The sequence below is a fragment of the Athene noctua genome, chromosome 3 (genome assembly GCF_965140245.1).
Source record: "Athene noctua chromosome 3, bAthNoc1.hap1.1, whole genome shotgun sequence".
NCBI lineage: Eukaryota > Metazoa > Chordata > Aves > Strigiformes > Strigidae > Athene > Athene noctua.
The window spans coordinates 32,302,808-32,329,732 of record NC_134039.1 but is presented as its reverse complement, the minus strand read 5'-3'; the positions used below and the strand labels follow the sequence as shown (position 1 = coordinate 32,329,732).

At 41.1% G+C, this 26,925-nt stretch overlaps 1 protein-coding gene across 1 annotated transcript in view; it reads right to left on the bottom strand.

Moving 5' to 3' along the window:
- The window catches only part of GUCY2C (guanylate cyclase 2C), a 48,922-nt gene that overhangs the window by 10,031 nt on the left and 11,966 nt on the right, over positions 1 to 26,925 (bottom strand). Inside the window, exons 7-18 of the mRNA XM_074901401.1 lie at positions 26,779 to 26,893; positions 22,385 to 22,520; positions 20,086 to 20,171; positions 19,543 to 19,654; positions 15,205 to 15,286; positions 12,751 to 12,856; positions 12,146 to 12,208; positions 11,490 to 11,561; positions 10,455 to 10,559; positions 9,113 to 9,199; positions 4,893 to 5,025; positions 2,953 to 3,090 (exon numbers count right to left, since the gene is read on the bottom strand). Of these exons, the coding sequence (XP_074757502.1) occupies positions 2,953 to 3,090; positions 4,893 to 5,025; positions 9,113 to 9,199; positions 10,455 to 10,559; positions 11,490 to 11,561; positions 12,146 to 12,208; positions 12,751 to 12,856; positions 15,205 to 15,286; positions 19,543 to 19,654; positions 20,086 to 20,171; positions 22,385 to 22,520; positions 26,779 to 26,893 (1,235 nt within the window). The remainder of the gene's footprint in view (positions 1 to 2,952; positions 3,091 to 4,892; positions 5,026 to 9,112; positions 9,200 to 10,454; positions 10,560 to 11,489; positions 11,562 to 12,145; positions 12,209 to 12,750; positions 12,857 to 15,204; positions 15,287 to 19,542; positions 19,655 to 20,085; positions 20,172 to 22,384; positions 22,521 to 26,778; positions 26,894 to 26,925) is intronic.

The following is a 26,925-nucleotide window of genomic DNA, read 5'->3' as shown; positions in this document are numbered from 1 at the left end:
AGAGAAATGGAAAGGATCGGTGAACAGGCATGAAACATATTTATTAATAATGTCTGATTATATTTGGGAGACAATTTTAATGAAGGAAGAATATAACAAAATGAGTAAGATTTGTAATCGTGATGGTATGTGTAAGTGTAGGGCACCTAGGGATGCCTAAGCATGCCAAGTTTACATGATCTTCTAAAAAGATGCGGTAGCTTCCAGCTTTGTGGTATAGAAATTACAGACTAGAGAAGGAGCAGGAGACTTGAATTTCCCAAATGCCATGTAGTGCAGAGACTGCTAAGAAGTCTTCTGTGGGCTAAGAGACAGACGAATCTGTGTAAAACTTGTGTGCAACAGGAATGTGTTGGATTTTCATGCTGTGCACACACCTGAGAGTGGAAGTAAGAGCAACTATTAGCAACACTACGACTAGCCAGTGGCAGAAAGTAGTGGAACAAGGAGGCAGCTTGAACTGAGCTTTGATATGTGACAAGATTTCAGTCCTGAGCAGTGAATGAGGTGTTTCTGCAGAAGAGTGGAGCAACCAGCTGGCCTAACAGCTGTCTCACAGAGAAGTCAGTGAAGGGGACTATGACCTAGTTACTTCTGTACGTTAGTAATCAAGTTCTGTATGCCTGTCATCTTTGTGGGACTTTTTTCTGTCATTACTAGCAATATTATTGTATGTTGAGTTGATTGATAGATATTTGCAAGTTGAGAAAATTGGATGAATACCAGGAAGTTGAGTTTAATTTTTGTAAATTGGTGGCTGGGAGCTAGGTACAGGGTTTTTTAAACAACTCTTTTAAAATCTGAACACAGTCCTTGCTGCTGCCAATGAATTCCTGTTGAAGCAGTTATATCAGTTGTCCTGAAATATTACTATCGTGTCTTCTAACTTTTAGAGATTAACTTTTGATAGCCTAGCCATTGAAAAACTTTCTTCAGTAGACTTAAAAAACAAATGAATCTAACATGCAAGAGGGACATTTCTTTGCCCATTATCATTGACTCTAATTCAGTATTCTTTTCCCTCTTTTTATCTTAGATATTTGTAAATTAATGGTCACCACAAGTTTGACTACTCTCTTCCAAAGTTAGATGATGCCACAAACAAAATTCAAAGGTGTTTGAGTAAGTATGGCCCACCCTCTTGGGCCTCATCTTGGCTAATGGAAGGAATCCAGACATTTAAATGAGGAGCCACTTCAGCAATATATAATAACACTCATTCCTTTCTGTTACATGATGAACTGCTGAAACTAGGCTGAACACATTTACTCAAATTGCATAATCAAAAATCAAGAATAATACCAAAAGCCATTAGATCAGCAATATATATCTTAGACATCTACTAATGCTTTTTAAGGAAAAAGCTTTGGGGAGAAAACAATCTCCTCACTGAATGAAAAGCTTAACATTTCAACTGAAGTTAACAAAGCAGATTTTTTTTAAAGTTGTATTGAATCCAGACTTGCCAAACAGGCTTCAGTCCCAGTAAGTTTATTGCTGTCTTACTAAACATGCTGATATGTGTGACCATCTCCAGCAACAGCACCTAGAGGTGCTAAAAATTCCTTCAGTTGAATGGATTAGCCTAATGCTATTTGAATGTACATTTTTTTAAAAAATTAAACAATGCAGTGTGAAGAAACGGGTCAAAGTTAAAACAAGGAACCATATTGTGACCAGAGTCAAACAAAGAGCAGTGGGGATGCCACCACATCTCAGAAGAGCCCCGAAACACTGTGTCTGAGGCTAACTTAATACCCATTAACATTACACAGAAAGACTGCAGCTGCTCAACAAACAGTTAAAAGAATGTAGTTTGCTATGGATTTGCTTTGCAAGTCAAAATGAGCAAGGAAGATAATTGGTCTTTCCTTTCTCCATTTATTTTGGTAATATTTGTAAAATCTTTGCATTCATGAGGATTGTGTCTGCTTCTTCCCAAGAAAAAGGAATAGAAAAACTTAATTTTTTCTACCTTATCTTAAGCATGGAGTCCTGAAGAGTTTGCTTGAAGGGGAATAGGCATTTCTAATCCCTTTTAGGTCTACATTTATGTTATAGAGTTGGTCATGTGAAATACTGTGTTTCCTCAAATACGAACACAGATTTGCAATAATGTATGATAATAGACATGCCCCAGAAGTTATTCTCAAATGTAACTCAGGAAAAGAGCTATTAGGTTGTCCAGCTGCTGCTCTAGATGTTTTAACAAATGTGAGGCGGATCTATCAGAATGACTCAGAGGTAAAGGCAACATCTAAACTTGTTGGTGGTAACTGTCAGTAGGAAAAACCCAAACCCATACATGCTTTTATGTCAGTTCTAATATATAGTAATGCTTGGATTCTGGGAAATGGCACTGACCGGGCTGTTAGCCACTCAGAAACAATGTCACAAAATGCACAAAATGGGGTTTAATAGATGCACTACAGGAGGAGATGCTTTTTCTGACGGAAGTTAAATGATGAAAGTTAATTTTGACAGGCTTGTATGAAGTCTGAATTGCCAGTTTTTAAATGCCAACTGTTCTTGTGTCATGCTGCTGAGTTTTTGTTGTTCTGTGTTGACGCTGCTGATTTACAATGCCTAATATGAGTGAATTATTATATGTTCTGCACAACTCATAATAGAATACCCTTTGTGGCCTTTAAATGTTACAGTAAGTCTGGACAGCATTGTATAATGTTAACTTCTGTAATGCTGTAGCCAAGGTGAGGAAGGAGGAGAGAGGGCAAGAAAACTCAGTGCAAACTTTATTTACAAAAACAATAAGGACACTTGCCCCCACCCCCACAGTGAGATCCTTCAAATAGGCTCTTCATTCATCACACAGGGAAAGAAGCAGCAGTTCAAGCAGCTATCAGAGACAGTGCCTTTCACAAAGCGTGGAGAATGGGCCAGTTACAGCTATACCATCCCAGAAGGCTGCAGTGGAGAAGTTTGTGGATTTACCTTTGCTGTCCTGGCAGTGTCCAGTGTAGAAGGTCTCCCTACGCAGGATGATTTCTTGGGCAATGATCCCATAGCTGTACACATCACCCTTCTGAGATACATCAGCATGACGGAGATGCTCAGGAGCTGTCCACAGGTCTGAAGATCCAGATAACAACAGGGGATGAGATAAAGGGGTAAGGGAGAGAATTCACCGAAAAATTGTGCTTCTCAGGGCATCCATTTTCTGTAGTGATATTTCCTTTTATTCTTTCCATATCAAACCCAGAGCCCACTGGTACCATCTATTTCCTACTTTAGCATTTTTCTTGAGAAGCTGACATTAGTACAGGTTAGATAAACCTCTTATGTGGTAGTTTTCAATTATCTGGGATTTGCTGACCCTACTATTTCCACTGTAGATGCAGACCCTCAAAACTCAAAAAGTTATGGTTATTGGCAATGAACTTGATTTTATTAGCTACTTTTCATGTGCTTCTTAGAAATAGCCTATGCATATGTGTAAGACCAAGGAATGGCAGAGCTATAAAAAAAACAAAACACTGAGCCATAAATTATTGAGCTAGATGCATGGAGTTTGTTATACAAGATGTCAGACAAGAAGATGTCATATTTCCCAGCAGCCTTGATACCACGAATCTATTTAAATCATTCTCGAGTGCTTTTGAGCCTGACATAGTATTACCCGCTCATAACCACTTTCTTGCTACAAAAATCATTAATCTGTATTTCCAATGCAACAAGCACTGTTGTACCTCAAAAACAGAACACTGCCATGGTATGACAGTTTGTTATGACATGCTGGTGATGTATCATAACAGTGACCTGAACACAGTGACCCTGAAGACTGTTACAATACCAGACTGCAACATCCAGCCACAATGAATCTGCAGAACTCTTGTGAAACAGTAAGTTTTCTTCAAAGAAGGAAATCTAGTAACCAGAAATTTTGAGGCTGCTTATGAGCAATGAAAAAAGACAAATACATTACAATGTAATAATAACTTAAATTTAAATATAAAATTTGTAAAAGGAGGAATGAATAGAGCATTTACATTCAGTGCACTTTTCTTACTCTTTTTTATGGTCTCATTGCTACTCTTGAGCATGTTTGTGTCTGAATGTAAAAATTTTCTTTCAACCCAGTTGCAACCAGTTTCTTCTCGGATCATATACTGCAGTTATGGCACAGTACTGTGCTTATTATACCCCAAGCTCTACTATACAGATTCAGATGACTTGTCTTTTCACTCAAGATCAAGTAAGAAAGAAAAGATGAGTAGAAAGAGTGCTCTATTTTACAGAAACGTCCTATGAATAGAAAATGTAAAGAAAAATGTTAAAATTATTCCAATCTGATAGAAAACATAGTACTAGATTCCTACCTAAGGAATGAAAAACATTAAGGTTATCATTGCATATCATTACAGAATTTTTTAAGGATGATCAGAATCACAGGTGTTAATGTCTAAATTGAATCACAAAACACTGTGATAACATGTGCATCTGATCAATTACAAGATCATGTGGTAGTTAACTCCTTTTTTCCTTCACACAAATTCAGCATTACTGCTGAAGAGAGCTGTTTGCATGAAGGCCTTGGATGCTGAAAATGTTTCTTGCATCTCAGCCTCATGTAAAATCTCTGTTTTCTAAACTATAAGCTAAAAATTCATCTTTCCCTTCCTTCTCACCTACGCTGCCTAATTTCTTTCTCTACCTGCTAATAATTCTCTTTCTTTGTGTTATTTAGGATAAGACAGTGTTTTCAGGTATGATTTGTATGATGACTGCTACATGAAACAAAATCATTTGTATGTTTTGTGCTGCGTACAAGATGTAATTAGGCCCTACTGGATGAATATCCCCACCTATGAATATAAGAAAATTCTATTGGGTTGGAAATCATGAAGGACAGTCCAGTTGGGTACTAGTATTACCTTTCCTTGGAGGCAGAATTGAATTACATCCAAAATCAGTGATCTTCACTACCATGCGATTGTCTACTACACAATTTGTTGATTTGAGTCGACCATGGACTTCAGTTTTACTTGAGTGCAGATAAGACATCCCCTGTGGTTGATAATAAAAGACAAAGTAAGCAAGACTATGTGTGAGACACTCAATTGTTACCAGACTCAACAAAAATGTGATGTATTAGTGTAGTATCTGTCCAAATAGTTAAATGGCCTTCATCAGCAAAGAATATGCATAAATCAGAATTCGCTGTCACAGAGGGAAACAAAAATTATTTACAGAGAAGACTTTCTAAGACTACAGGAACAGTCAATAGTAAGAAATTAAGAGGTAGAACATTAGAAGGATGATGTCATGGAAGACCATCCTTCCTCTTATTTAACAAAAGTCTGACATAGTATCTTAGGGTTTGATAAGATTAGAACACAATTAAGCAACTAGGAACATTTATTTCCTCCCACAGAAGTTTTTATTTCACTTGCAATAAATGCTTTTTTTGGTAAATTTAGTACAGATTTGTTGGAAAGTCACACAAAAAAAAGTGCTTCCAATTACATGTTCATCCATTGGACACCATAAGTGTGAGAGGAATTAATCTTTATGTCTGTATCATCTTTGAAGATGGCCAGAGACCAGAGACTTCATTCAGAAATCTTGCAGCAGATCCTCTTCTGCAAAGCAGAGGGCTAAAGAGGGGCTAATGCACAGGGTGTCAAATAATGCACAAAGGCTTATATAAGGCAGGGGATCAGATTAGACAATCACAAAGGTCTCTTCTGACATGACTGATTATGGTTCTCTCTGTACTAATCAATACATATCAGCTATCCATGAGCTAAACTCGGAAGTGTGCACCACGAGTATCAGCCAATACAGTTTCAGCTGAAGTCTGAGATTCAGGCTCTTGACTCACAACACACACAGGTGTACAAAGGTGCCTAGTTTGCCCCTTTTTACTCATCACTTCTGAATTTATCTTGTTTAGTCTAAGATGCTCAAATACATTTCAATACATGAGAAGGGGGCAGCACTGAGGCATAGCAGGAAAAGAACATTAGTAAGTGGGCGTAAACTGAAGAATGTTAATTTGCACCCTCTTGCTATTATTTATTCTGTTTCATCTCTCTCTTCTGAGCTACTTAAGCTCACACCTACTTGTAACATACTGCTGATTGTTTTTCTTTCTATAGCCCTCTTTCCTGTAGTTCAGTATATGAAGCATAATCTATATTCTGTGGAAGCCAGAACAGGTATGTCATATCTGTTTAGTTTCTTCTCTGAATGGTCTTCCACTTAGACTACTACATGTATAGCTCATCCTCTTGTATGATAACTGGTAGATAGACCTTAATAAGGATTACATAGCTCATGTGGTCATGACATGATGGGTTTTCTCTCTGAATACTAGGTACCTGTAATTGGGAACAGATCAGCAAATGCTACATACAAGAGATCACTGAGACGTGAGCTGAATTTTGGGCACAGTAGATGTATGTCTGAGACACAAGCAGCCTACAAGGATGCAACCCCTGGAGAATGTTGTTGGACTGGTTATCCTGGACCTATTTAGACCATGGCAAATTTACAGAGACTGTGCATGCTATATCCAAGGAACACATTTCTTGATTAAGCAGCTTTTATCATGCAGCCCTGATGAAGCTATCCAGGATGTTTTGCCTGTTTTAGGCCCTATTTCCTCCAGCTGCACCTTCTTCTAGCTCCTACTTTCATCAACCAGGAAATATACCCATTGCCACAGCAGAATTCCCAATCAGTTTTGGCACCAAATAGCAGGCAAAGATAATTTTGATTTCCTTATACCAGGGCTTGCTTGTTAACAATTTCTGGAGGCAGAAGTCTTATAGATGTGCTGATAAATTTTTTCTCTTTCAACTATCCTATGAACCTACCTGAGAACACAGAACCTATTAAGAACCCACAATGTGACTTTCAAAATTTGTAATGACTTCCAGTGCAGTACTCCTAAATCCTTGAGGCATTCTTGTAAGCTTTGTTCTGGATCTCTGAAGCTTTTGTTCTGACCGAGAACCCTTTTCCTGACACAATGCAAGAATATTACAGTCCCTTGCACAATATCCTGCAGCAGCCCCTCATTTAATAAATAGTGTTGCAACGTCTGTATGCACTAAGAACTGCAAGGCTTGATTACTGCAATTCTTTCTTAGCAGACATTTCATTAGGGCTCTTTGGTCACATGTAGCCAAATCCATGTAGCTACAGGTGGTACAATCAGACCTAGAGACAGCAAAGAGCAAAACAAAAGGGAAAAAAAGGAAATGGAGCAGATTTAGGGCTTCCCTTTGCTTACCCCACCTCCTCTGAGGACTAGGGGCTGCTCTAGGAATAGGGACTACTTGGCTAGCTGTACTAGTGAATAGAAACGATCCAACATCTATTCAGAAACACTGGTGCAGAAGCTTCTGTGCCAGATGAAGAGTAGGCGAAGTATGAGGACTGTTTGGGCAATGGTAAAAGAAAGGTGTAGGAAAGTGGTGGTGTGGGAAGGGAGAAGCGTATCAAAAGGAAGGCAAGGGAACTGCAGGAGCTGGTCATAGGGGTTTTAATGGCCTGGAGAGCTGGGGCTGGACTTTAAAAGGGCAGATACTAAGATAAGAGGAACCAGAGCTGGAGCCATGAAGTGAATTATATAAAGCAAGAAACTGCTAAAGTGAAAATAGACAGGGTGCCGGGAGGTTTGGAGGCAAGCAAGTTTGGGAAAAGCAATATAAGAATTTCATGGAAATGTCTAGGTCCCAGAGGCTTCATCACAGTATCAGGTCAAGGAATAGGAGAGTCTGGAAGATCATCCAAATGACGGTAATTTTCCTGATATTCCTAGGTACATACAAGTTTTCAGAAAGATTTTGTGAACCATCCCTACTAACATGGCTAATAATGCTCAGGAGCCATCCCACAGAACAGATGCAGTGGCCACCCACCCCTCCTCAGACACCATGTCCCTATTACTAATGGTGCAGTGAATGACTGGTCTTGAAGTCCCTGTCCCAGTGCAGTCACTGGGAATTTTGTTACTCCCTTCAGAGGGACTGGGATTTCTCTCTCCTTCATGTGAACAGAGCCAGTACTAGTCCCTGTTTGCTAAGGTAACATCTGAAGGTGAACTGCAAAGAGTTAAAAAATACCCTGGTTTTTCATAAGCTGTAAGGAGGAAAGGAAATTCCACTGCTGCTATTTAAAATGAAACTTAATGCTGAACATTAACTGAACTTGAAAGTCATTAACAAGGCCAACAAACTGTGACAATTTGGATTAAGGGGACTTTAATAAAGAACAAGATTTTCAATATCTCTTTAGAACAGACACAGTGAAGTCATTCATCATGGAGACCAAATCTGAATTGATGCATGTAGGGAAATGGGAGGACTGTCCAACTGCAAACCAGCAACAGGAAGAGCAGAGCAGTTGAGCACTAGCAAAAAGGCAGATGTAATTCTCTACATTACCTGCAGAGGTATAATGAATTATTATACTTGTGAATTATAAAGGCTCCTTAACTACCAGCTAAACAGATACAAGTGTCTAATGTACAATAGAATTTTCTTTACTGTGCATATTGATTCTTCCTACCACAAGTACTTAAAAGGCAAAATCTGTTGAAAGCTACTGAAAAACAGTCTTGGTTTTTGTACAAGATTAATTTCTTCCCTCTCAAACTGCCTGAGATGGATAGCTCTAGTGAGTGACAAAATCAGGATGTAAAATAGACAGTTTGTTTAGAAAAAGTTGATCCCATCTCTGGATACAAATTAGAATAATACCATCATTTGAAAAAACAGTTCTCCTTTGTATGCCTTACCTGAAAGCAGTGTGTTTTACAGGTCTTGTGACTTCACAAGCCATAATAATCAGAGCCACTGGTCAACAGATTGCAACCCTCTGATCTTTGGGTCACATTTATTTGAGACATATTTTGTTTATTTATAAATAGTCCAAAACCCGCTCTGGCCCATATCTCCTCCTTCAGTTTCAGAGCCACTGGCTCCTCCTACCTCATATACCTGTACCCAGAGGAGGAAAGAGTGGAAGGGCATACAGCTTTATCAAGGAAAGGAGAACACCTTGAGAGCTGCCCTTCTCCAGAGGTTCAGTTTTGCAAGACAGGACAGGTTGATTAACACTGCACTGTCAGCAGCCTGCTTACCTTGGCAATATCATACATGACGGAGATTTTAAATTCCCAGTCCATGAATGTGCCGTCAGGGTAGGAGATTTTATCATTTAAAACATCCTGTCAAGAGAAGAAAAGAATGGTTCTAATCTACACCAGGGAAAATGCAGAAGTTGAGATATGAGTACCTAAATCACACAGCCTTTCAGCCAGCGTCTGGAAGAGGTAGCCCTTCATTTTTTATAGGGACTACATGCACTAGGGAAAGAATTGACTCAGAAAACAGGGAATATGAAATTTATTTTAGGTTTACAGAGAACTAGAAAAGTGGAGACTCCAGGAAAGAGATTTTTGTGTAATTAAAGGTAAATTGTGAATTTGCTCTTAAAGCTGAGCCTTTAATAAAGCAAAATAACTGTGACAGAAATGGGTAGGTGTGCAAGAGGAAGGGAGAGGAATTTCTGTGTTTTGTGCTCACAGTCCATTTCCTACCAATTTACTCATGGCCTTGTAAGTTCAAAGTAGACTGTTTCTTTATCTTATAGTGCCAGTCATTTGCAGTTCTTCCAGCCACTATGATTTCTGTTGCTGAAAGTAAAAGCCCATGAGTATGCCAGTATAAAGAACTAGAAATAGGGCTGTTATTTTGCTGCCTTGCTGTGAATTTGTTCCAGAGACCACTGATACTGATGAAAGTCTTTGTATGAACTCAGAAGCAGAGACAATGTGTGCCTGCAGAAGAGCTGACGTCATGATTACGTCATGATTAGCACTGAAATAATATCGGTAGTAATAAAGCATAAGTCTTTCACTAATTTTTGCCAGGCATCAATATACCATTTCTTTTTATAAACAAAAATTAAGGGCTATTGTCTCTTACAGCACAGGATTTGCCATATTCCAGCCTCATACTGTTTGTCCCTTATTAATATGGAATATATTATTTTCTCTATCCTTTCACACTGGGGCCACACTAGGGCCCACAAGGGCATCAGCAGAGACAGCATCTACAGCTTGGAGAACAAAGAAAAGGTTATATCCTATTTGCTCCAAATAGGGGACAAAGACAAATATTGGCTGTTGCTGTTGCCTGGGCAGAGCTCTGCCTGTACCTCACATGAGGAGCGGAGCACTGCTTGTGCCTCACATCATCCTCTGACTGGTGAGAACCATCAAACTGATGGCAGCTGCAGCAGCTCCCAGAGAAGGCTGGAGAGAGCCAAGCAAGGGAAAGGAAACTTGGAGCCAGAAACCTGCCACCACTTCCTCAGTCCATGGCTGCTGCATGAGGGCCAGATACATAGAGATAGGGATTTTTTTCTTACTTTGAAATTTGATAATTTTGGGGTGGAAGGAGACCTGCAAAATTCTTTACCCGCAGAGAACCTCTTTCACAGTACTCAATCACGCCAAAGATCATGGTGTCTATCTTCACAGTGCCATAAAACTTGGTCAGGTTGTAATAATCAATCTGTAGGAGCTAGAGCAGAAACATTGCATCTATTGTTAAAAGCAATCGTCGGTACAGAAACACAGGTCAAGGATACTTGTATGACGTGGCTTTTTATCTCAGGCCCTGATAAAATGTATGAGTTTCCTTTAAACCAGTGTGTACTAAGACACTGAGTGAAGTACTTGGAGACATTTGTCATTCCAGAGCCTTCTGGATTAGGGAGATAAGAGTGGCTGCTGTTGGATACTACAAGTTAATTCCAGAGCCCACTAGTCTCCATAATTGCCTCCTTATTCAAACCTCCCAGTTGACCAGAATAGCCATTATGAGTGACAGAATGTTGCAAATCCATCAGCAAATGAGCAAGTAATAAAAATTTAATGACACTGCATGGTATTACAGACTTGCCCATTTATATAGACAACTGTAGTTTACTTTGAGGTATTTTTAGAGCTTATTGAATTCACAGTATAGCTGTTCTGTGTAAAAAGGAAAACTATTCAAAAAAGATGCAGTACTGCAGCCAAATTCATCTCATGTTGGAAGAGTTTCTATGCACAAGTCAGCAGAGAGTTACTTATATTTAAAAAGCTGCACTTGGCATTCAGTAATAAGATTTAACTACAGCATTCTGCTACTAATGAATTAGCATGAAAATAGTGCATTGCCTTTTAGCATCAGCTATAAAAATGTATTTAGCAAGGCCATATGACAGAGTATGAATTACTTCATTCATCCTCAGATTCCCTGGCCTACAATTCAGACTCTGAACTGGTGATAAGATCACACACACAAAGAGAAAGTTCATCAAGCAATATCCTTTGAGGAATTCATTACCCATCCACCTCACAAACATGCACAAGCATATGGCTGTTGGAGCTGTCAGTGGGAAGCAATGACTTCATTCATAGGCTCCATCCCACCCTGCAGTGTCCAGTTGCTACATGCAATCATTACCTTGTTCAGTTCTATTTTTTGCTTCTCTGAGAAATTACCATCGCTGTTTTTGAGATCCTTTAGGATCACCACCTGAAGAAAAAATGCCAGTGGGAAAAAATCACAGGTTTAGTACAACAGCAATTCATCCTTCTTTTCCAAGAAATGTCCATACAAAGAAAAACTTCAGAAACACCTGCCTACTGTTTCGCTGTTGGAGTTTTGGTTAATCAACTAATAAGTATCAGAGTTATATTTCCTTCAAAAATAGATAGAAAATATTTAGAACTGTCAATGATGCAGATTTTAACTCAACATGAATATATCTCAGGCAGGCAGATAGTTCTACTTAATGTGCAAGAATTGCCATGTAAATGGCCTGTCCTCCATTAATCTGTTCATCTCCCCAGTACCAAATGTATTCAATTTCTGATCCCTCTGTTTCTGCTTCTGCACTTCTGGACTCCGCTAAGGGTTCATGGGTCTAATATTTTGTGTCCCATCAGTAAGAAAAATGCAAAGAACCTGATAGGGAATAAATGGCTTATTCCTTCCATAAGATCAAGCCATTTTGCAAGGTTGGGGGAAGTGGAATTGTCTCTCGCGAGGAATGACCTCCTCACAGAAAGAGCCCTCCTAAGCCAAGGAAGTGAGCGTGAACACATCAGTCAGGTTACCTTCTTGTCATATTTGCCTTGGCGCAGTCTCTGGGTGGTGTCACGTCTTTTATCTTCATCAATCTGAGAACAAAGAAGATTAATTAACTTGCAATTATCACCTACTCCTCTCTTGGCAGGTCCAGAGAGATAAGTAATGATAGTGTGTGCCACGCAGAGAAGCATAAGACTCACTCTCTCTAGGGAGGGCCACTATATGCCACATAAAGTGTGGGACATAAACACCACTCCCACAGCTGCCAGGGCTTCCACCTGCTGCTTTCATGCTCTTGGGCATTAAAGAGGCATAACAAAGTACAGGGAAATTATTTGTATCAAGAAGAGACTGGAAATCAATACCCAGCCCATTTGCCCATCACAAAATGAGCTTTAAATCTGGTGAACACATATATTCTATTAGGGAGTGGTAGATGGAGAATAATCTCTCTTTTCTTCAATACAGCAAGTGAGGGTTACGAAAACTTTTTAGAAAATTAATTTTAACAGATCCTAGTTCTCCCAGAGCTGTAGCCTGCATTGTAGTTAGAATATGCCAATACCCCAGCATCAGTGGTCTTCAGAAGACAAAATCCAAGACCCAGCTTTGGGCATTGTGCTTTTCTTACCTTCAAACTAATATGACTTGTCTCACCAGTCTCCAGAGGCAAAATTTCCTCAGGCGGTATATGGGACCATTTCTTCCACCGGCGCTTATTATCTCTCCTGTACTTCCTGCAAAACGAGCAAAGTCATTCACAATATCCTCCCAGTGAACCGAAACTCACAACAGGAGATTAGGACACAGAAGCTTCTAGTGTCAGGATGACACAAGGATGGGGTGTCAGGTTGGCAAGGCTTGAGCACAAGCTCTGTGGCTTTTCCGGTTTGAGCCTGCTCTAACTCCCCTAGCTTTGGGAAAGCCTAACTGCTCATTCAATTCCATAGACATAGCAGAAGAACAGAACAGATTTAGCAGAACAACTGCTAGGCAATTGCCAGAGTCTCAAGGGAGGTCAGAACAATTTAAAGCACAAAAGACCGTCTGGATTTTATATAGTTTTCTCCTCCATGTTATTGAACCTATTCTGAAGGGAGGTCCCACGAACAAATGTAAGCCAAAGGAAGCCCTGCCATCAACACTGGATGATAAGAACTGGTGTGAAGACAGTGCTAGGAGAGGAGGTAACAACAGTGTTGAGATGAGATGCCTTTTTGTGGGTGTCCCTTGTATTCTGCACATTTTGTGAAAATGAGAGAAAAGCCCTTGGAATGGGGAGAAGGAAACTGCTGTCTCCCTTGCAGAACTTTAGACACTGTCTTCTCTTAGAGAAAAGCTGCAAGACGACTACTACTCATTAAATTACCTTTTTATTTGTGCAAGTCCTTCCTCGTTTAAAAAAACCCCACAGGACTGACTAGAGAGACTGCAGGAGAATCCTAACACATTGATGACTGCTGGCAAGTACTCCAAATGGGAAAACCCATGCTACTGGCTAAGAACATAAATGTTCCTTTTCCAATATATTGTAACATACATATGTATAAGGAAGACCAATAATTGCTGTAAGAAAAGTTTTTCTCAATTCAGTCTCATCAGCTGTGCTGTATCACCAGGGTATACTGCAATTCAAACTGATATCAGCTGGTGATTAAGTACATATCAAGCTGAATTAAAATCTACTAGATCTAATATTTATTTATGTGTTTTTCAGGACTTTGCCTTTTTACTTTCGCAGTCAGAACTACACAGGGAGTTGTGGGATAGTTCCAAGTGTCCTAGACACTTGGGAAACAAAAAAGGAATGAGAGTCATCTTGTTAATTTTCATAGCTGAGTCTCTCTTCTCCTTTGCTTGTTAGGAGACAATCTTTGGTTGAAATTATAGTTGAGAATTTTGCTATTATTTTGACACTAAAAGGGTAAGCTTTATTCTAAAAAAATCCTCAGGAATCTTCTGTATTTGATGGTTAGGAATATTACAATGATATGTATACAATAATAATCTAATAATCTAAACAGAATCTTTAGATTTTGTGCATCTGCAAATATGGAAGAGTACAGAACCTTTTATAAGCAGTCGATACTGTCTCCAGACAAATTTTTATCAATTTTCATAGCAATTACAAACTTTACCTGTCTGTTCATATGTTACTGCTTATATGTGACAATGATTAGCTCTTCCATTTCTTGAGTACAACCCAAGTACTCTTACACAACTGGGTGTGTAAGAGTTGTATATCTTCATCTTTGATTTTTCTCTTGTGAAAAGCTTTAGTAAGCAAGGCAGACCGGTCCACTCAAAATAAGAGACCCTGGGTATTATCTGTTTCTAATCAAGTTTTTTAAGACTTGATTTTCTCACTTTTTCTGAAGTTCTCTGATATATAGCAAAGAGGGATGCTGAGCTACTGAAAACAGATGCACAGGTAAGACAATTTTTTAAATATGAAAGAAAACCATATACTTTGGAAATGCGGTGGCATTTCTTCCAGCAAAGGGAGACATCATTGACTTCTATTACTGTTTTTTCCATTGTAATAAAGCTGAGCTGTAGTATACTTATTAAACTCCAGCTGTTAGAAAAGTCAACATGCAAGGAATTGGACTGAGTTGGAAGAAACTGAAAGACAGGATGGATCCATGCAATGAAAGCACCAAAACCTCATGGTGTTTTGACTCCAACAGTGACTCAAGACAAATACCTCCTTCTAGATTGATTTTTTGTGTCACCAGTAGGCTAAAGAAACATAAGTGAATCCCAAGTAAGCTAAAGATGGGCAGTAAAGTGGAAGAAGTCTGATCAGTCTGAGACATATGTTTCTGTATATGTATAGAAATCAGAGCTTGTTAGCAGATACAAAAACTCTGAGCCTTGCTGCATATTCTCCTTTGATTATTAACCTGACATAACAATGCTATGGTTGCAAACACTACTTGGCATATACTAAAGAGTTCACACTGAGGTCAACCACCCAGGTATGTAAGGTAACCTAATGAATGGCTCTTCAAGGAGAGATCAAAGGCATTGCCCTAGAAGGAAAACTGTTCAAGGACAAACAGAAGGCCAAAGGGGTTGGTACCTTAGAATCAGCAAAGAGATGATGAGAACCAGAATCACAATTCCTGTGAGTGTAAAGACAGCAATTGTCAAGATGTGTGGGCCTGCAGAAAAGAAAAATTGAAAAATAAACAACTTGACAGAGGACACTGAAACACAATATTATATTTAAGAAATTACCCTCACCCACACATGTCAAGTCACAGTAGCTGAGCAGGGGTATTCTTCGGTCACATCCAAATTGAGAGGCTTTGGTAAAGTGCAGCACTGCCTAGAGTTGACACGTGCCTGCCCCTTTCACTGTGGAATGAAGCATAACCCAGAGCAGTGCAGTCTTCCATCCCCACCTGAGGCATGGACACCCAGGTGAGAAGTAAATTTAACAACACCAAATCTCACATCAGCTCAGCAGCAGTTTCCAGGTGTTCTCCTCTTTAAAAACAAACCAGGATAGTCCAGGAATAAAAGGTGGCTTTTCTTAGTAACCACATTCTTAAAAATGAAGCAGCCAGACTTCTGCTTGTAATAACTCCATAAGAGAGGATGGTGGAGGCAAACCTTGGGTACAAGTCTCTGTGGGATAGGGATGTAGATGGGGTAAGCAGTTGACAATTTGAGATCAGAGTCACTAGAAGGGAGGAAACATTGTTTTCCCTCAGCATACCCATTGCTTAATGCAAAATGGGCTCCTCATTGACTCCTTTGGATAAGGCTTTCTCTGAAATGGGGAACAAGGGTTTGATCCCTACTGGTTTTATCATTAAATGCAATACTCAGTGATGACTTTCTGATTGAGGCTCTATAATGTATGTCCTTTCCTTTCCAGTCCTTCAGGGTACCCACCCAGTGTGAAAGACATATGTCCCTTTAGAGTGAATTTTCCACAATGACCCGTACCTTCTTCAACCGAAGTCTTTGCTGATATCATTTGCTTCAGGATGGGATACACCTAAAGCTTCCACCCAGAATTTCAGCTGATATGGAGTACAGCCACTAGTGGATTTGAAAGGCATTTCTCACAAGAACTTGTTACCCAAGAAGAGTTCAGGATGAAAATCATGGTACATATTTTACATTTTACATTTTAACATAAGCAGACTTTTCAACATGTCGCGCCTGGGTTTTCCCCTTATTGGTCCAGCTGTTTAAAGTCTTTCTGTAGTTGCTGTAGACAGAGCTTTGGAGACTGTGGAATCATTTCTGAACACTTCTGTAGACACTGTGTTGGGACAAGTGCTACTGAGTGGACTGTACTCTTCAATAGGAAATTCATATGCTATAGAGGGAAAATAATCTGGTGGCATCACAAAGCTAGTAAAGTGTCCTCGAGAGCTCTCAGGTGCCAAACAATTTGAAAATCAGGCTGTTCAGGCATCTGAGGACTTAGACCCAAAACTGCAGAGCACAAAAGAGTCCTAATCCTGAGCAGGCAGGCAGGGCAGCCAAGGCTGGGAACTATTTGAGGTTGCAGTTTTGATTGTCTTAATGTGGAAAAGCAAACTGAAGCCTGTCTTGGGTCAGTTCTTGAAGCTCAGAAGTACTGAGAATGAAAGTTGCAGCCATCAACTTCCTTTGAAAAGCAACAGGCCATCAGTGCAGAGCTTCATCTGATGGCCACACATCTAAAGTGTACCTACTCTACTGAGCAAGTCTCTCAGGCAAAGAAGGCAGAGGAGAATCTAGATTTGCAGATTGCCGTGTTGGTTATGAATAGTAAAAGAGCTCAGCTACTCAGACTTACTGGGGCTAATGCATTTCTGCTTGTGCCCAGAAACAGAAATAAAGGCACACAGAAAACTGATAAAGTGTAAAAATTAATAAATAAATAAAAAGCAACATGACACACACTAGATGCCTTAAGAATCAGGCAGCAACTGAGCAGGGATTTTCAACACACCGATGTAAGCGTCTGCATCTAACATAGAATTCAGTTTAGGAACAACTCTGGATTTTGGACCCAGCTTTCCAGCTTTGATTTTTCTTGTTCTGTGTATCACTTCTCCCAACCTTCTTTCTGTGTGTTCATCCCAGCATCAGTCTCAAGGCCTCCTAGTTAACATAAGTCTGATGCTCTCCATTGAAAACCGTCAGTACTACTGTTTCCCTCTGCCAAGAAAGGACATTAAGTCATCACTATAAAACGACAGATGCGTGAGAATGTGCAAAGCCATTTGGTATGAAGTCTCTAAAACTTAACGTTTGTGAATCGTGGCTTGCAGCTCAACAGTCGGCAGGTTGAAATTCCCATGGAAGGGATATCGGACCACAATTTCCCGTTCCTGAGTGTCTGCTACCACCTCCTGGCTCTTAGTATTACAACACACAAAGGGAGAACGCATCGCAAATGAACTGTTTTCAGGTCCTCAGGAACCAGAAATATTTGTGTATCGAAGACTAACCTTATCCATGTTTAGAGCAAAGGTTAAAACTTCCTGAATAATGGGAAAATGTGGATGAAGCCCCTTTTTTTGTGGAATGCCAGGAGGAAGGAGTTTAGCAGAACTAGGTCGGCTGTTCTCAATTAGACCTTAGGAAGGAGTAGAGCTCTGATTGCTGTGTCTGTTCACCTCCCTGGAGGAAAAAACGTATTTCTGGTTGGAAAGTTTTGACTGGCCTTGGCAAGGCATGGTGATCGCTTAAACTTTGTCCCTAAAATATTGCCCTTTGGGGGAATATATTTATTCTGAATCACACTGAAAGAAGGTTTATTTAAAAAAAAAAAAAAAAAAAAAAGTGAAAACAAAATAATCAAGTGCCTGTGGCAGGTGGTTTTACTTTGGTTTAGTATAGTTTGGCTACAGTCAGGCCTTCATTAAGTGCTGAATGTTAAGCTACTGGTTTGTAGACATTGGCATTCTGCAGTTCCTGTTTTTCTTTTGCACTTCTGCAGCAGCTTCAACCAAGGACATACTCAAGGGAATGTGTTAAATAAATGAAGTTCCACTGACGACACAGCATGTTGTGGTGCCCAAGGGATGGATGAGAATGGGACTGGAGCCACACCAAGAAGACTGGTGCCAGGCAGCACACAGCTCAGGGAGCTGGTGCAGGGAGACCCTGTGGCTGACATGTGCGGCATTGCTGTCTCTGCACAAGCAGGACTCGTGGTGATACCGAGGTATATCAGAGATTTGACCAGAGTTGAGAAATGAAAGCTCCACTGAACTCTCTCTGCTCTTCCCAGAGCTGTCTAAATGGAGTCTTGTCAGTGCTGCTGCCTCCTCCTGACAGTTCCCATGGGTCCCTGGCAATGAACAACTACCCCTGCTTCTCTTAGGAGGGGTAAACCCTAATTTGAAGCCAACTGATTTACTTTACTGAGGAAGAAAAACATCTGAATTCATGTACCACCTTACTGTGAATGGACTCTTATTTAGCAGAAGGTGTTTGTTTCTCCAGTTACTGCTTTACCTATTCCTAATGTTAGGTAAGCAGTATGACAGACTAACGGAGGCCTTTAGCACAGACCTTTAACAGTGGCACCTTTGGACATTCACTGATGGGAATGACTCAGTTGAACACTAACCCACTGTGTACTAACCCTTGCAACCATTACCACTGCAATAATTTTTATCCTGCATATCATACCCTAAAGCATATGCCTTTCCATTGAACATCACCATGTGGCAGCAGTCTAAATGGGGAAACAAACAATCTGATCAGACTGACAAGGCTACTACTCTGCTATGCTGATGAACAAGGGAGTTCATATGTTCTGTCTAGGAGTCACCAAAAATTCAAAAGAAAAGGAGGTGATGATTTCTGGGATTTCAGATTTAAACTTTGGGTATAGACAGAGCAATAACCTATTTTCCTATTGTCTTTCTGCAAAGAACCAGCTCTTCAAAGAAACCCCTCCAGAGAAGCACCCTCAGTCTGCACAGTGCTGTGTCCTCTCCCCAGCTTCCTACAAAAAGAATAAAGGGGCAAGTAGAAGCCCTGTGCTGCATCAGCAATACAGAAACGCAGAGTCAGATAACTCATCATAACCTTAACTCTGCTGCCTTTCCTGAACAGTCCTTCAAGCAATTCACACCACCACCATCTTCTAGTGAAGGTTATATGTTCAGGGGTGACCTCTTCCATAACACACCATGGTATTACCCACAACCACTGGTACAGTATGGAGTCTACAAGAGACTTAGTAGCGCCTAAACAGAAATGCAGGTTTAGAACTGGGCTGGATGCAGAGAACATGGGCAGCTGGGGCAAGGAAAGGCAAGATGCTGTTCTGCCCTCAGCTCCCGGTGCCACTGGCTGGGGGGCAGTGTGAAGGTGGCATGCTGGATTGCACAACAGATGGATTTTAGAACTGTGTGACTTGTCTTTGAAGAAGAGGTAGGTTTAATGGGTGTCTCACCAGTGCCTGGAGTATCACTGGGCAGCTTGTGGTTCTTCCAGACAAAATCCGGACTGGCAGTCGCCATGCGTGTCTCATTCTTCTGAGTGTTGAAATACAGAAGGATACTGAACTATGAGTGTAGGAGGGAAGAAATGCAGTCAGCAGCTGTGCTCTCCCTCTTCTGTCCCTTGCTTTAAACTACCCTTCACAAATGTATTGCCCAAACTCAAACTAATTCTTGCTCTTTCTGCTACAGTGGTGCATTCCTCAGCTTAGCTATATGTTTGGCTGCCATATTCTTCCTCATTCCTCCCCTCTCTCTGAAAAGAAATGTATCAGTCCCACAAAATACCAACTGCACTTTACTTACTGAATCACCAGACTACATCAATCCTGTCAGTCTCCAGAACTCCTCTCATGACCCCCTCCTGGAGTACAGCATGCCTTGGCATGCCACCATGTCTTCTGTATCTAGTTTCATCATTCTTATGCAATAGTACAGGGTATTTTGTTTTTCCTTTCATATATAAGGTTGAACAGTTCCTCCCTGCACATACATACATGAGTTGCAGTCTGTGACGTATACAGCAGGGTCAAATTGGTATCAATGTCTCCAAATTCATCTAGAGTCACAGGACCCAATACACCTGCAGACACAAGGAATTAGTCAGAAGACCTGCATTCTCAGAAACACAAATATGTGGCAAGAAGGATGGGATATATAAAAGGATTTCTCATGCTCTGTATATTTTTCTTCTTCATGTACATGCTAGAATACATATCAGCTTAGTGTGGTGCTACTTCTCCCTTAATAACATGCTACATTTTCTCTACAAAATCAATAAAAGACGTTGAATTGACTGCACTGAAGAGAAAAGTCTCCCTCTAGCTATAGAAAAATATATTTGTCAGTTTTTTTCAGAATACCAAGAATGTCAGAGTAACCTCCGCTGAAGGGACTGTTTTAGAAGTGTGAAGGGAAATTGCCTGTTTCCACCTACAGTTTGAATCTATCAGCAAGAAAGGAAATATAAGGATACTTTCATTCCTCTTACTCTTTTGAGAGCTACCTGCTTGGCGCCAATAATATTATTTTAACCAGGATCTTTTTCCCTTTAACCTTCTGCCTCTCTATGTCAGCAAATGTGCAGACTGAGAAATCGCCTATGTAGCACATTCCTATGATTTTAAGGTGGAACTTCCTAAATACCTCAGTGTGGCTTGACTTTGCTCTCATGAAATCAGTCACTTCAACAAAAGCACAAGCTTAGCCAATACCCACCACTTCTGAAAGTCTCACCATTTTTTCCCTTCTTTTTTCAGGAGAGTCTTTTTGATCAATTCAGCTTGTTCTTTTGCTGCTGTTGCTGGTGACTTATTTTATTTTTCCTAAAGCTCAGCATTATCATTTTAGTTGGAAACTACCTTCTCCCTTCCCACCTCAAAAACTGATGCTAAATTTTTCATGGTCCACCTTCTTAATACCAAAATAAATATTGTATGAACAATATTTATGCACTATCAGCCTCCAGCACAAGAAAGAATTAAAGTGGTTCAACATCTTTCACTTTTTTTTAAAACTAGACCTATTGCTAATGTGGAGCATTAGAGTGCAAGATTTATTTTGCATAAGTAAAAAATTTTGTGCAACTTGCCTTTCAAATTTAGAGTGAAACTGAAGAGATGAGTTTACTGATATTCAAAAAAGGATGCTGTCTCCAGGAGGAATTCTAAACTATATTTTGCTAGGTTTGGAATACCATGGTTAGCTCAAATATAAGCCTAAAACCTGCTAGGCCATATTAGGAAAATCTGGGAAACTTCTACACATGTACTCACTGAGAGTAGATGGGACATAAACAGAAAGCTTTGAGTCGTCATTTTGGTACAGATCTCTGATGTGAAGTGACAGCTGGGACTTTGCTTCCAGAGAGGTAGCGTTGTCACTTCTTTGTCTAAGTATTGCTTCTGTCTTTTCCTAATGATTGAATTCTGTGATTTGAAGCCCATAGTGCTAGACAACCTGTGAGAGGAACAAGTGGACTAAGAAGAGCCAACTAATTGCCATATGACTTACACTCACATTGTCAGGCACCCAGGCCCACGATGGCTTTGTAAACTGGAAAATGGCTGAAACTACTTCAATTAAAGCTTACCTAAGAGGACTTCAGAGTAATTTTGAACATCAATCATATTTCATACGTACTGGCCTTAAGTCAAGACTAGACCTCTGGGGGAAAGCTTAGAAACGCCACTGTTGTGAATTAACAACCTGAATGACAGGTTGCCTCTGGAGGAAGCATGAACTCTGAAACCCACCTATATGCTTCACTCTTCCAACTTCTTTTGCATTCTCCAAATAGTCTCCCTAAAGAGAGTTCCTCTCTTTGTCAAAAGAATGACACCAGCTTCAGGTCCTAATCCCTGTCTTCCATTTCTAATGTCTGGGAAGCTCTGCCTCTCCTCCTTCCCCCCTCCTTAGGCAGCAATATTCTTTAAATGTGCTTTGCACTTCAAAGCAGCATGAAAGATGCAACAGCCCAGAAAGGGGTCTGGTCCTCAAACAGTCTTTTGCTAATTGCAGTGTTTCAAATTATCATAATTTTTATTTTCTATCTCTTCTGTGTTGCATGTACTAAGGTGATTCTGAATGACTGCTATGTAGTGCTTCTGCTAATACTGAAGATAACACCCTTTGGAAAAATAATAAAAAAGAAAAAGAAAAAAAAGTGAGAATAAAACTCGCTGAAGGGCTTGGGCTTGTTTAGTGTAGAAGTGACTTATCCTAAGAGGGTTTAAAAACAATTTTCTTTCCCCTCATCAATTTAGTGAACTCTGCACAGGACTCTACATTTTTTACCTTCAAAGGTGGTATTTCGGGATTCATTGATGAAACTGAGAGGTGACACTGGACTCTGGGAGAAGATAAATTTCTTCAGAATATGTCCAAACAGCAAGACTGCATTAAAATAGCCAACAAGAAAGTCATCTTCCATCTAGAACAGGAGAAAAAGAAAAACAGCAATTTGAGAGTTCATGCTTCTGCATTAAAGCTACAATATCTTTAGTGGTCTCCATTTGGCAAAAACTCCAGCATGGAAGACCAGAATACACTAAACACTGAGTGAGTAGATGGGCAATGCCACATCAGTATTCTGTCTTGGAAAAATAAAGGTAAACAAAATATATTTCTGGTGTATGAAGACAGGGAAGTGGTGAAGACTTGTAAGAAACCAAGGTAGAGCTCTGACATGATGATCTTGGTGCAAAATATTCAAGAAATCCTATACTGTAGGTTCTAGGCAGGTCTGCTCAATGGCACAAAAAGCCCCTGGCTTTAGATCAGACTTTCTGTGCAGATAATCCAGTGTGCTGCCAGCACGTCTGGGCTTCCAGATGGCCACAGCTCAGGGGCAGGGAGCTGTGCCAGAATTTCCATCAGCCTGCCATAGAGATGGCACACAGAAAGTGTTGAGCTCAGGCTGGGAGATCTAGAATCCCTGTAAATCCAGCCAGAAGCTTCAGGCTACCTGCTGAAGAGCTGGAACTCAAAGCCACAAATCCTGGGAGGAAATCTACATGTAGAGTCTGGTTCTCAGACAGACAGCAGGAGTATCAGTTTCTGTAAGCAGATACAGGGTTTGCATAGTTTCTGCTTTTCAGGAAATTAAAAAAATACATATTTCCTAAAGAAAAAAAGTTCTTGTTTTTGAAGTTTAACTGGAAATTCCCTGGACAGAAACAGCAATGGTTGCCTCCATTTATACATATCTGCACACAAAAATCAGTCAACAATTATTAGTTCTGAACCATGCGCACATCTCAATTACACCTATAGATGTTCCTTAAGTGATGCATTGCAGCTACATAAAAGATTGTCAGTCACTCAGAAGTGGAGTCAGAAGGCCGTGTACATAATAAGTCTCTCTCACGCTCTGTGAACATGACACTTGCAGACCAAATTAAAAACTTGAGTTGAACTTCACAAAGCAGAAATATGAGACCCTGCATGTTTGCCTTATGATACTATATTTTTACATCATCACAGAATCATACAGGTTGGAAAAGACCCTTGGGATCATTGAGTCCAAACATCAGCCCTACTCTACAAATTTCTCCTCTACACCATATCCCCCAACATCTCATCTAAATGACCCTTAAAGACATCCAGGGATGGTGACAACACCACCTCCCTGGGCAGCCTATTCCACTGTCTGACCACTCTTTCTGTGAAAATTTTTTTCCTAATGTCCAGTCTGAACCTCCCCTGTTGCAATTTAAAGCTGTTCCCCCTTGCTCTGTCACCATTCACCTCTGAGAAGAGACCAGCACCAACCTCTCTACAATGTCCTTTCCTATAAAGCCATAGAGAGTAATGAGGTCTCCCCTCAGCCTTCTCTTCCTCAGTCAAAGCTCCTTCAATCGCTCCTCACAGGATTTATTCTCCAGGCCCTTCACCAGCTTCGTTGCCCTCCTCTGCACTTGCTCCAGCACCTCGATATCCCTCTCGTATTGAGGTGCCCAAAACTGGACACAATACTCCAGGTGTGGCCTCACCAGTGCAGAGTACAGGGGGACTATCCCCTCCCTGCTTCTGCTGGTCACACTATTTCTAATACAAGCCAGGATGCCGTTGGCTTTCTTGGCCACCTGGGCACACTGCTGGCTCAGGTTCAGATGCTTGTCAATTAGAACCCCGAGATCTCGTTCTTCCAGACAGCTCTCCAGACACACCTCCCCAAGCCTGTAGCCATGCAGGGGGTTGCTGTGGCCCACGTGCAGGACCTGGCACTTGGTCTTGTTGAAGCTCATCCCATTAACGTTGGCCCACCGATCCAATCTATCCAAGTCTCTCTACAGAGCCTCCCTATCCTCATGCAGATCGACACTCCCGCTTAACTCGGTGTCATCTGTGAATTTACTGACGATACACTCTATGTCCTTATCACAATCATCAATAAAGATGTTGAACAGAAATGGTCCCAACACCGAGCCCTGAAGAACACCACTTGTGACCGGCCACCAGCTGGATTTAGCTCCATTGACCACCGCTCTCTGGGACCGTCCATCCAGGCAGTGCTTGATCCAGCAGACCGCACGCTCATCCAGGCCATGAGTGGCCAGTTTTTCTATGAGAATTCTATGGGGAACTGTGTCAAATGCTTTTCAAAAATCCAGGTAGACAATATCCACAGCTTTTCTCTCATCCAATAAGTAGGTCAACCTGTCATAGAAGGAGATCAGGTTTGTCAGGCAGGACCTGCCTTTCATAAACCCATGCTGACTGGGCCTGATCCCCTGGTTGTCCATTATATGACTTTTAATGGCACTCAAGATGACCTGATCCATGACCTTCCCTGGCTCCGAGGTCAGACTGACAGGTCTATAGTTTCCTGGATCTTCCTTTCTGCATTTCTTGTAGATGTGTGTCACATTTGCCACCCTCCACTCCAGTGGGACCTCCCCAGTTAGCCATGACTTCAGGTAAATCATGGACAGCACCTTGGCGAGCACATCTGCCAACTCTTTCAGCACCCTTGGGTGTAACCCATCCAGTCCCACAGACTTGTGTGCATCCATGTGGTGTAGCAGGTCTCTGACCACTTCCTCTTCAACTGTGCTGACCTCAGTCTGCTTCCCCTCCCCATGTCCCAGCTCATGAGGCTGGCTGTCCAGGGAACAGCCAGTTCCTCTGCTAAAGACTGAGGCAAAGTAGGTGTTGAGCACCTCAGCCTTTTCCTCATCCTTAGTTACCATGTTTCCCTCTGCATCCAGTAAAAGAGGGAGATTTTCCCTAATCCTCCTTTTGCTGTTAACGAACTTATAGAAACATTTTTTATTATCTTTAACAGCTGTAGCCAAGTTGAGCTCTAGCTGCACTTTGGCTCTCCTGATGTTCTCCCTGCATAACTTCACTACATCTTTATAGTCTTCATGAGAGACCTGGCCCCTCTTCCAAAGGTCATAGATTCTCCTTTTGTTCTTGAGATCCAGCCAAAGGTCCCTGTTTAGACAGGCCAGACTCCTTCCCCGCCTGCTTGTTTTTCAGCACACGGGAACAGCCTGCTCCTGTGCCTTTAAGACTTCGCTCTTGAAGTATGTCCAGCCTTCCTGGACTCCCATATCCTTCAGGGCAGCCTCCCAAGGGATTCTGTTCATCAGTCTTTTGGACAGGTCAAAGTTTTCCCTCCGGAAGTCTAAGGTGGCAGTTCTGCTAACCCCTCTCTTTGTTCCTCCAAGGATCAAAACTCCATCATCTCATGATCACTGCACCCTAGACGGCCTCCAACCTTTACTTCCCCCACAAGCTCTTCTCTGTTCACAAGCAGCAGGTCCAGGAGGCACCTTCCCTGCTCGGCTCACTCACCAGCTGTGTGAGGAAGTTATCCTCCACACATTCCAGGAACCTCCTGGACTGTTCCCTCTCTGCTGTGTTGTGATCCCAGCAGATACCCAGGAGGTTTAAGTCCCCCACAAGAACAACGGCAAGTGACTGTGAGATTTCTCTCAAGTGTTCATAGAAAGCTTCATCCACCTGACTGCTTTGGTTGGGGTGTCTATAGCAGACTCCCACAGCAAGATCTGCTTGATTGAACTTTAACCTAATCCAAACACTCTCAACCCCGTTATCACTATATTTGATTTCTGAGCTTTCATAGCATTCTCTTACATACAGGGCCACTCCACTAGCTTGTATCTTGTAGCCATCAGCTTGACAGCTTGTAGCCATCAATTGCAGCACTCCAGTTGTGTGAGGCATCCCACCACGTTTCTGTTATAGCTACTACATCATAGTTCTCGTGCTGCATCATGGCTTCAAGCTCCCCTTGTTTGTTGCTCATACTGCGTGCATTGGTATAGATGCACTTGAGATGAGCTAATGAATCCAACACCTTTCTGTGAGTGTGGACCCCATTTCCTACCAGTCCCTTCTCAGGTGCTTCCACAGTTTCTAAACATCTTTCCTTTCTCTCGAATTAAGTGGCAGAGGGACAGCCCTCACCAGTCCACCATCCTTCAAGACTTAGCACGCTTCCCTTGAGCTTGTTCCTAATAGGCCCAGTTATCTCCCCATCCCCCTTCATATCTAGTGTAAATCATCACAGCAGGACAAAATGTCATCCTGCGATAATGTAAGAAAATATCAGCATAGAAGCATGATGGAGGATGATTACAGCTGCATTTTTAGTTTTCATTTCCTAGTTCATGAAGATGAATTGAATACAATAATCAGATATAAAATAGTGTGGTTACCAGGATGGTGTCCTCAGTCTTTATGGTATTCAAGTCATAATTAGCTGGTGGCAGAGTCAGGACAAGTACATTCTGCATGTAACAGGCTGAACTGTTGTTCCTGAAGTACATGTTACTGCAAAAGCAAAGCACAAGAACCCCACAAAC